This window comes from Xenopus laevis, chromosome 7L, assembly GCF_017654675.1.
Source record: "Xenopus laevis strain J_2021 chromosome 7L, Xenopus_laevis_v10.1, whole genome shotgun sequence".
NCBI classification, from domain to species: domain Eukaryota; kingdom Metazoa; phylum Chordata; class Amphibia; order Anura; family Pipidae; genus Xenopus; species Xenopus laevis.
Window position 1 is genome coordinate 59,001,858 of NC_054383.1, and position 11,797 is coordinate 59,013,654.

The 11,797-nt window shown below is 40.3% G+C and overlaps 1 protein-coding gene across 2 annotated transcripts; it reads left to right on the plus strand.

Moving 5' to 3' along the window:
• Nucleotides 1-298: 298 nt before the first annotated feature.
• LOC121395445 lies at nucleotides 299-10,205 on the plus strand. Of its 2 annotated transcripts, none has more exons than XM_041568998.1 (2): nucleotides 299-2,737; nucleotides 8,847-10,205. In XM_041568998.1, the coding sequence occupies exon 1, from the start codon at nucleotides 308-310 to the stop codon at nucleotides 2,288-2,290; it is 1,983 nt and encodes a 660-aa protein (XP_041424932.1). In that variant the 5' UTR covers nucleotides 299-307; the 3' UTR covers nucleotides 2,291-2,737; nucleotides 8,847-10,205. The 2 variants fall into 2 exon arrangements, with proteins under 2 accessions (XP_041424932.1, XP_041424933.1); XM_041568999.1 differs by having other exon boundaries at nucleotides 8,850-10,205.
• The last annotated feature ends 1,592 nt before the right edge of the window (nucleotides 10,206-11,797 follow it).

Consider the following 11,797-nt stretch of genomic DNA (forward strand, 5'->3'; position numbering starts at 1 on the left):
CAATGGCGGCTTTTTTATCCAGCTCCCAGACATCGCTCACTACAAGCGACACAAGCGGCGAGGAGGCAAGCGGGCACAGCACAAAAGACAGCAAGCTGCGGAAGAAACATCGTCCACGACGGTGGTGAATACAACTGAGGTCACGCTGGATGAAGAGGAACTTAAGGTACTCAGTAAAGGTTTTTCCTATGCATTGGTTGCTGGCCCGGACTTTTTTGAACTGGACTTGGCATTATTTCGATTCTTTAGGAATTTAAGATTAAAAGCACAATTTGCTAGTAATGTTGTATATGAGGAGAAATTGGCCATGGGCACATTTTGTGCCAAATCATTGGGTTTATCTAAACTGAGTAACTTTATGCCAGATAACAAAAATGCTCCAATTGAAACTTATGTGCACATGGTAACCACTGAAATAAAGACACTAGAAAGTGCGTATAGGCGTGGTGAGATACACACTGTGACCCCTAATTTAACAAAAGACGAATCTAATGCGTTAAACAAACTGGCAAATCGTAAGGATTTAGTCTTTAAGGCAACAGACAAGGGGGGTGCAGTGGTTATCATGTCCACGGAGTATTATATTGGAGAAATTAAACGGTTATTATCTGATGATACTACATATATTAAGCTGAGTGGGGATCCATTGAGGGATGTGCAAAGGAAAATTGGGTCACTGTTACAAAATGCTAGAGATTTACAGGTGATTGATGAGGGGTTGGCGGCATATTTGACACAGGAGAATCCGATGACCCCTGTGTTTTATGTACTGCCGAAAATCCACAAAAATTTGAAAGAACCTCCTGGGAGGCCAATAGTGGCTGGGATTGATTCGGTTTTTACCCCACTAGCGAGATTTGTAGACACTATCATCAGACCATATGTTACCTCTCAGTGCTCTTATATTCAAGATACAGGTGACTTCCTAAACAAAGTGGCATCTATTGTTTTACCTAAGAAAGACGTTTGGTTGGTTACAATGGATGTGGAAAGCCTCTACACCTCCATCCCACATGATGGGGGTGTAGAGGCGGTCCGCCTCTGTTTGGAACAAGATGAAACCCTGGATGGGGCTCAAAAAAGATTTACCCTAAGCTGTCTGGAAATGGTATTAAGATGGAACTACTTTATATTTAGAGATGAATTCTTTTTGCAACTGAAAGGGACGGCCATGGGATCAAATGTGGCTCCTTCATATGCGAATATATTTATGGGTAAATTTGAAGAAAAGTTCATCTATGACAATCAGTTGTTTAAAAAACACTGTATAAAATGGCTACGCTACATAGATGATGTATTCATAATATGGGAGGGGCCACGTTTGTCCTTAGAACAATTTCATAGGGAAATTAACTCAGCATGCTCACATATCAAGTTTACTGTACATATAGATCCACAGGAGATTGCTTTCCTTGACACCAGAGTATATGTGGGAGATAGTAAATTACATACAGATTTATTTACTAAAGAAACGGATAAAAATACTCTCCTCCATTTCTCCTCTTTCCATCCACCACAGATCAAAAGATCACTACCCAAATCACAGTTTACACGAGTGAAACGGATAGTCTCGGATGAGAAACTGTCAAAAGTAAGAATGGATGAAATGTCTGAGAAATTTCTTTCTAGACATTACCCTAGGACTGTGGTGGATGGACAAAGAGGGGAGGTGGAGAAGGTTGACAGGGAACAGCTTTTAAAGAAAAGAGAGAAAGAAAATCAAGCCAGAATACCTTTCATTTCGGTTTATAATACACTGAGTGATAATATTGGTAAAATTATTAGAAAACATTGGGGTATCCTAAAAACCAATTTGGGAGAAATCCCTGCTTTTCAGAATCCACCTGTCATGTCATACAAAAAGGCCCGCACTATAGGCTCCATGTTAGTGAAGGCGGACATGGGTTCAGGGAAAGAGAATAGACAGACAGTGCTGCGTCCAGTAAAGAGGGGCACATTTGCCTGTTGCTCGTGCAATTGCTGTAACAACATACAAAAAGGAGAGGTTATTCATCACTCGAGAAGTGGCATGCCTATTCCTATCTCTGGCCACCATTCATGCACTACCACATTTGTGGTCTATGCCATAAAGTGCCCTTGTGGCTTAGTTTATGTGGGTCAAACCTCACGTATGGCCAGAGATAGGATTAGAGAACATAAATCAGCCATAAAATGTAAAACGGATGGACCAGCCGGTCGCCAAACATTTTACGGAAGTAGGCCATACGGTTTCACAATTAAAATTGCAGGTTTTGGATACTGTCCCGAAGTTGAGAAGAGGAGGCAATAGGATTAAAAAACTGTTGTATAAAGAGGCATGGTGGATTAGGAAACTGGACACCCTAGCACCGAATGGGCTTAATCTGGAATATGATCTATCTCCTGTTTTTAGATAATTTATAATATTTTAATATGGTTTTAATGTTCTCCTTTTTTACAGTCTATCTGAGGATACACTTTGCTACTTTCTCTGAAATGGGACTACTAATTGACATATTGTCAGATAAGTGAAACAATGTTTTGTATTTTTGTTACTTTGATGCAGCCCCACTAGAGGGTGCTATGACAATAGTGTATAAAAGGAGAATTTGTATAATGATATGCTAGCTTGACAAAGAGCCGTGCGAGGCTTGAAACGTTGCTATGCTGCCCTGCTGTGTGTAAATAAAGGCAAGTTTTACTCATCCCTGGAGTGCTGCCCATCTCTTTTCTGATTGCTGCAGCTTCCTTCTATATGGTAAGCCTTTCTAGAAATGCTTTTAGGCATGTGCTCTTCATCCTTGAATCATCTTTAAGTCGCTCACTCTCTATTTTCATTTCTGCTTCTAGACATTCTCTCTCTGCTTCTTAGTGTGCTCTCTCTGCTTCTAAGCATGCTCTCTTTTACTTTTGTTTCTGCTTCTAGGCTTTCTCTCTCTGCTTCTGAGCATTCTCTCTTTACTTTTGTTTCTGCTTCTAGGCTTTCCCGCTCTATTTTAGCCTCCATTTCCCTCTCTGCAAAGGCGTCATGGGCCTTTGCTTTTGCACGGGCAATGACGGCAGCATTAGTAACAGATAAGCGTTGAGAGGAGCCCGAAACTTGGCATCTGGTTATTATGATGTCTTTTTCTGTGACATTATGCAACACTGGATAAGCCTTTGCCTGCTTTAGATGTTTTAGCTTCTCTGTGCTGCAATAACTTGATAACAGTGGTTATATCTGAATCACTGTACTAGGAGGTTATCTGCGCTTACAGTGAGGCTACAGTTTGATCCACTCATTTGGCAATGCTGTTTTACTGCGCATTTAGTGAGTTATAGTTTTGTCCACCTTTGTGGCAGCTGCTGTTTCACTGCTTGCAGTGAGTTATAGTTTGAACTACCTGCTTGGTAGCTGCTGTGTCACTGCTTGCAGTGAGTTATAGTTTGATCCACATTTGTGGCAGCCGCTGTTTCACTGTTCTATCCTCCCTACGTATTACCATGGGGCAGTGTGTAGTTCAACATTAGGGATGCACCGAATCCAGGATTTGGTTCGTGATTCGGCCAAGATTCGGCCTTTTTGAGCAGGATTCGTATTCGGCCAAATCCTTGTGCCTGGCCGAACCGAATAATAATTTGCATATGCAAATTGTGGGGAGGGCAGGATTTCACAAAACAAGGAAGCAAACCAATTTTTTTCCACTTTTTCCTTTCCTGCCCCTAATTTGCATATGCAAATTAGGATTCAGATTCGGTTCAGTATTCGGTTGAATCTTTGGTGCATCCCTATTCAACATTCAGCTAAAACTCCCCACAATCCAATAAAGAGACTGAGCTCAGAGTCTGTAGATTTTACTGGATAGGCAAGTGGAATAGATAAAGAGGTGAAAGTGAAACAAATAACAGAAAATACAATAAGTATGTTTGCAATGAATGGTACAATATACAAACATGTAACCTGAACATATAACTGCAGCGTCAAGCACATTGGTTGGCACAAAATGTGTATGCAGCAGTGTCTCTGAGGTGCTGGCAGTTGTAGAGGTGGCCTAATACAGATTTAAGTTCATTTGGTAAAACTACGGTAGCCAGATAAGTTCAGATGCAATTCTTCCATATGCCATATGGCGCTGCAGAATAAATACATGTAATGACCTTGCGTAATTACAGCAAGCATCCAGAAATGAAATATAGCAGCAGCTTATGACAGCTTATGCTGGGGACATGACACTTTTGGAAAGTACACATTCCCCTGAATCCAAATTGGGTTTGCATGTCTTTCTACTCTAAAGCACCAGGCCACAAACCTTTCCTAAATTTGCCAATTTTCGTGACATTTCCGAAAATCACCTCAAAGCTTCCACCTTGCAGCATCTTATCCCCACCTACTAGTAGGTACCACAATAAAACACCCTAAATATGAAAGCCTGGGGTTCACTGAACAGTTTGATACCCAATGTATATGGGTTTATTAAAGTGTATGTGTGTGTGTGTGTGTGTGTGTATATATATATATATATATATATATATATATATATATATATATATATATATATATATATATATATATATATATATATATATATATATATATATATATATATATATATATATATATATATATATAAATAAATTTAGCAAGACCCCAAACTCTACCTTGTGCATGCTTATGTGCTTAGATTTACCCTGATTTATAAACATTGCCAGTTTTATGTGGGGTAAAAGTTACAAAATGATGATGACCCCTGAAAAACCATATATAGCTCCCCCCCCAGAAAATACCTTTTTCTATGTGACGCACGATTGTTAAATAAGCAAGAAATCAAACTGGAGCAGCACATTCAATACCCATGCATCTTAGTGATCACAGTAATATGTGTAAGGCCTTTCTGGGGGGATATATGTGTAAGGTCTTTCTGGGGGGAGCTAAAAAAGGAGAGTTTTATGTAATGCACACAGAGAGCGGAGCTTTCAAAGTTCAACTACCGATGGGTGGGCGGGGAGGCACAATGGGTGCGAGTAGTGCAGGAGTTCTATCTAGCAGTGTTCCACATGATTTTCTGGAAAGGAGGGGGGGTGAAAAAGGAGAGCAGTTTTGTGTAAAATGGACAAAGAACGGAGCTTTCAACGCTAAAAAACTACCAATGCTGGATGGCTGGGGGAGGTGCTGGGTCATGGGAGAGTAAGAGTTTTGTATCAGTGTTGAATCCACAGAGATACAGATGCTGGCTTTACATGGCTTATGATTGACTGCACTGACAACCAATGAGAGAGAGGCAGAGCTGTTATGCAAATTAATCCAACCCTGACCTCAGAGGCAGGTAGGAGAGAAGAAGCTAGAAATGGTATCACAATGATACAATATTTTAAAAACTGTACATTTTTTAATGCATTTAATTTAGACATTTCAATAACTAGGTGCAATGATTCTTTTTACCAATTTTTAATTTTGTGATAGTTCCCCTTTAAGCATTAAAGACCTTTCTAATATCACAGCGCATTGTGCATAAGCCATAAAGGGGCGCTTTACCATCATGGTAACTTTTAGTATGTTACAGAATGGCCAATTCCAAGCAACTTTTGAATTGGTCTTTATTATTTATATTTTGACTCTTTGCAGCTTTCAAAGCTGACCCCTTCTAAAAAGCAAATGCTCTGTAAGGCTACACATGTATTGTTATTGCTACTTTTTAATATTCATCTTTACATTCAGGCCCTCTACTATTCATATTCCAGTTTCGTGTTCAAACAAATGCATGGTTGCTAAGCTAATTTGGACCTTAGCAACCAGATTGCTGACATTGCAAACCAGAGAGCTGCTGAATAGCTAAATAACAAATAATAATAATCGCAAATTGTCTCAGAATATCACTCTCATACTAAAAGTTGTCTCAATGGTGAACAACCCCTTTAAAGTGAAAGGTAGTGAACTAGTCCTTAGTAATTCAAATGAAAAAGGTACATCATAACCAATACCATAAACATCATTGGTAAAAAAAAGTTAATTAAAAAAGTCCATTCAGAGGGGTTTCATCCATTTGTAGGAGAACAACAGTACCCAGTTTGTGTCCAAAAAGTCCGTTATAGAGTCCATGATCCCTCTCAAAACTTAGCACCTGGGCACTGCTTCCTAATGGCTAATGCCTAGCCTGTGCATAAAAGGAAACTGCAATTAAAGGAGAAGGAAAGGCTTTGTACACTTGGGGGTGCCAAATGTTAGGAACCACCAAGTGATTGTATTGAACCTGAAACCCCGGGCAGGTGCTCCTATTAGCAGAAAACTGCACTGGCCCAGGGTTATACCAATCAGCACCACAGAGCAATCCTCTTCTGTCTTCCTCTTTCCTTCACGCGTCTGTGCATGCGCAGTAGAACAAAAAGCTGAACTTCAACTAAAAGGTCAGCTATTTTGTTCAACTGCGCATGCGTTTGCCCGGGAAATTTGAAGAAAGAAGACGCCAGAAGAGGATCGCTCCGTGGTGCTCACTGGTATAACCACGGGCTGGTGCAGTTTTCTGCTGATAGGAGCACCGGTCCGGGGTTTCAAGTAAGTCAATACAATAACTTGGGGATGCCTAACATTTGGCACCCCCAAGTGTACGAAGCCTTCTCCTTTAGGCCTGTCCAGGCACTAGCTTATTGAAATCTTGTTTTGGATACAATGTTGTTACAATCCTATTCCAACATTGATACTGTTTCCACTTTATTAGAAAATATAAGCCAGCAAGTCACCATTACTTGATATGGCAGGAGATACCTAACCTAAGGCTTGCTGGCGGTCAAAATCTCCTGAAAGAGAGTATAAAGTTAGTAAATATACCAAGTAAAGAAAGCATGTCAGATTTAGTTGTTCATTCATCCCCTTAGGGTAAGTACTCTCTAATCCACTGTGCTTCTCTTTGCAACAGCAGGTTATTATGATCACCCCCAAGTAGTTTTAGGTGCAACCTCTAACACTCTCCATCTCAATTGGCAGACATTGTTTTTCGCATTAGCATTTCGCATTAGCGTTGATGTGTGTGTGTCAACATGAAAGTTGCGAATAGCATTTTTATGTTCTTTAACCCTTTCTCCTCTACCCGATTGGTGCTAAATGCGAATATCTACTGCCAAGCAGTTTTTAGACATTTTGCACTCATTAAGTTTACTTGAGATTTTTGACAAAAAAAAATATGTGAAATGAGACACATTATATATAGTTTTTTCTGTAATGTATTGGGCTTGAATACTGAAACAAAATGTTGTACTTTTTCTGGAGATAAACAAAAATTTGGAGTGAAATATGTAAAAAAAGTGAATTGTACAATTTTACATTGGAACACAACAGATAAGGGCTAAGACATAGGATAAAGTGGCATAACGAACGATAGAATTGGAATACCCATATAAGTTAGGTAGTTTTATAAACTGCATACCTCTAGGGTTTTAGCTGTGGTGTTGTTTTTGCTCTAAATGTAGCTGCTGTCATACAAATCACCCTAAAACACAACAATATCTTTGGGGATTTTTTTTCTGAAATTCCATCACAGTTATAAAGTCAGAAGTTAATTTGACAAAAATACTCCAATAAAAATATTCCAATGAACGCAATTATGAGAAAGGAGAAACAAGTTCTCCTGAGTAAAACAATAACTCGAATGTATGGGTGCGGCTCCCAAACACCCCAAAACAGGGTCAATACACAAGAGAAATTTCAGCTGGAAAGTTTGGGGCTGTAGGTGCACACCTTGCAGTTCTTTAGTCTAAACACTGCCTTACCTGTAAAATACCCCCACAAACTATATATTCCTTAAAAGTGCACACCTGCAGCCATTCAGTTGTGCCATCCTTACTTTCTTACATGCAGAACAGTGGATGCTGTTCTACATAAAATTTGCTTTCCAGCTTTGTATTGTTGCTTTTGTTAGTGGTGATAGGCTCTTTTTCCCTTTAGTTCCTCAGTATAATAGATTTTTAAAAGGCCTCATAAGAGCTGTGCTTCTATCATGGTGGCAGCATTTTGGGATGATGGGGCCGCCCACCAGCATGCTATTACAAGCCTTGTGGCTAGATTGTAGCAAAACATATTAGGAGCTACGAGTCCTCCTTTGTCTGTGGGGTGTTGTAGGGTTACAAGAGATTTCCGGGTGGGGGGGGGTAATGAGGCCCAGTATAGCATAGAAACATAGATTTTAATTTGCCAAAATATTTGCAGGGCAAACTTGTTGGAACAGGTATGTAAATTTGGGGAGTATTATCATTTTTAAAAGGTTTATTGTGCCCATTAGTTTTAGTGGGAGGTAGCTCCAGGCTATAGTTTTGGTTTCTACCAGGGAGGTTAGTGGGTAGAGATTTAGTTCAGAGAATTTGTTCAGGTCCCTATGAATATGAACTCCCAAATACTTGAAGGTTGTTGCACATTGTTATGGGGCCCGGTAGGCTTGCGTATCTAATAATAGTTTTTTTAATTCTTACACGGGCTGTTGGATTGTGGTATAGTGCCGAGACCCATTTTCTAAAGTCAGGCCGATACCCATGGATTCCATTGTGGACCAGAGGTAACTCCATTCCAAGTCGAATGCTTTTTCATTGTCTAATGCTGCAATGATAAGATAAGATTGCTTTATTTGTCAATACAGACCATATAAACAGTTGTTGAGCGTATTGAAATTACTTTCACTCAGCCCCCCCCCCCACTTGGTGCATTTACATAAAGAAAGAACATTTGAGGATACATGTAAGGTGACAGGTGCAGGGAACAGTTAGTTTTTTAATATCATACTCCGGAGCTGGACAGACAGGGAGCAGCAGTTTACACACACACGCCGCTCTGTAGGATCCAGGAGCAGAGCGAGAGAACTCACAGCAGCAGCAGTTCTGACATCGCTGTTTTCTTCACTTTCCAGCAGCTGCGCACACTAGGATCCAGCAGCAGCAGTTCTCCCACGCCGGAAGCAGCAGCAGTTCTCCCACGCTGGAATGTTGGAATGGCGTCGCTGTTTACTTCACTTCTGTAGCAGCGGTGTGCACTAGGGATCTACAGCCCTCATCTGTCATCTGGCGATATCTTTTTTTTTTTTTTTCAGGTACTTTACATGTACATGTCCTCAACATGTCCTCATTTAGGAGCACCAAGATTTTGGGGGGACCTGGTGTGGCCGCTGCGACCTAGCGCACCGCCATCTTGGATTACTGCGCTTCCCGCCATCTTGGATAGTATGACTTGTGACCCTGAATTTTCATGATGAATTGTCATGTTAATGTATAGGCTATGAATATTTATGTCCATAGTTTGTTTAGCCTATGATTAAGGGAGTTGCTCCCAAAATGCATCAGCTGATGTGATCTGTTGCAATAAACCACCATCCTTTTATCCGGAGTGCCGCCTTTTTCATTTTCTCAGTTTTATTATGACCTGGTTTAGCCGTCGGGCAACAACTTTGGCCAGGATTTTTGTGTCTGTATTAATTAGTGATATTGGTCTATATGAGGCACAATTAAGTAGGTCTTTCCAAGGTCTAAGAATAAGGGTGATAAGTGTTTCGCTCATGGATTGGGGTAAGGAATCTTCTTTCCGCACTTTATTAAATAGTAGGGTAAGTGGTGGAACTAGACTTTTCCCATGCCTAAGATAGAAGTCTGTTGGGATTCCATCCACCCCTGGGGTTTTGCCTAAGGCTAAGTCAGCAATGGCATCTTGTACCTCTATTTCAGAGATGGGATCATCCAGTAAGGGCATGTCATTATGTTCTAGTCTTGGGAGAGGGATAGTGTCAAGATACTTTGATATTTGTTCCCTGGAGAGAGTCATAAGTCAGGAGTAAAGTTGTGCATTGTATTATCTAAACATCTGATTAATTGCACTTGGGTTAGTAAGGGTATAACAGTTGCTGTCCTTTATGGCCGGTATATTAAGGGGGAAAGTACAGCCCTGACTTTTGTACTTGTTTGGTTAGGATTGTCTTGAGGACATTCTGGTTTTTGAGCCAGGTTTCCCTATTTTGTGGGGAGGGCTTTTACAAAAAAATCTTCTCAGCTTTGGTGGCTTGAAGTTCCAGTTCCCCCTTAGTTTTAAGGTTGAATTTTTTAATCTGTTGTGTGTATACCCCTCTAGCATAGACTTTTAGGGCATCCCACACAATTTGGGGGGGGGGGTGCTGGATCTGTGATAATAATCATGTCATGATTCAGGCCTGATAAAGTTAATAAAACAGGCCAATGTGTTATGAACAAACATTTATTCACCTAAATCAGACACATAACAGGCATCTTTTCACTATGGTCAGAGGGGACAGAGCTGTAATACCCTTCTCCAAGCCCTGGCTGATAAGAGCCATTCCATGTGGAGGGGGGAAAGCCCAAGGAGGGAGAGCTTAAAGTTCACAGTAAGGCTCCCTCACAGGTGAAATGAAGGTCACACATAACACGTCCTAAAACATATTTATCCTCACAGAACCCATACCTGTTGTACCAACAGTATAAAAAACGGGTGATGGGTTTCAGATGAGTCCAAACATGACTAGGTTTGGTACTCTATATATCAGATGTGAATATCTGGGCAGGGGCAGGTCACACAGTATTGATGTTAAGAATTTATGGAATCCATGAGAGAATTAATAACCAATGAATATAATATCATCTCTCTCCTATGTTTCTATAAGGAGTTATGGTGATTATATTCTTGGTCCAGTTCCTACTCACAGGAGGTCATAAAAACTCAATCTGTGTCCTGTTAGACCACGCCCCTTGCATTCCTGAGGGTGGAGGGAGTGTGCAGTTACCTGATGCCCTGAAATCACTAATAAATAGTCAGTGTAAAAAGCCCCCCTAAATACCGGGTCTCCGACTATAAACTGTCAGGCTTTCCCCTACTATGAACCACTATATAAAGCCCCCCTTAATACCAGGTTTGTGACTATAACCTGTCAGGCTTTCACTTAACTCTGGACCAGCATATATGTCTATACTTGTGATAACATACTGTATAAAGGACTCTGGTAACTTATGGACATAACAGTTTATTCTTGCTACAATTAACTACTACAATTACAACAAATTACAAGTTCTCACAATGTAAATCAAATCTCATAATGAAGGAAGCATACATAGTTACATAGTTAAATTGGGTTGAAAAAAGACAAAGTCCATCAAGTTCAACCCCTCCAAATGAAAACCCAGCATCCATACACACACCCCTCCCTACTTTTAATTAAATTCTATATACCCATACCTATACTAACTATACAGCTTAGTATCACAATAGCCTTTGATATTATGTCTGTCCAAAAAATCATCCAAGCCATTCTTAAAGGCATTAACTGAATCAGCCATCACAACATCACCCGGCAGTGCATTCGACAACCTCACTGTCCTGACTGTGAAGAACCCCCTACATTGCTTCAAATGAAATCTCATAATGAAGGAAGCATACAACATACAAGGCTTATTTATAAGGATGTTCTAACTATTCTAACCTTATGACTTGGTATGTGTGCATATTGTGCTATGTCTAGGTGGCTATACTTAAATGTGTTTCGTCAGATACATCACCTGTTCCTCATTCCTTGGTTTCTTCTTCTGTGTATAGACCAAATGGAGGAGCTTCCAGTTGTAGCCCTTTGTCCTCCATGACAACCAGGCCATAGCCCACTACAGTTTGTTTGTACACATCCTGTAACCAGGATGAAACACTGTCCAGTAGTAGTCGCTGTAGACCATGAGATACTTCAAGTCCCATAGGCATCCATTGAATTACAGTAATGTACTATACTGAACACCTTCCATGGTACACTGTGTTCCATGGATATTTCAGGTAAACTCATGGATTTTCAGGTAAACTCAATTCCTGTAAAACTAG

Excerpts from the sequence above, each read along its gene's own strand:
- LOC121395445 (XM_041568998.1), top strand. The coding sequence starts at position 308 with ATGGGCACATTTTGTGCCAAATCATTGGGTTTATCTAAACTGAGTAAC.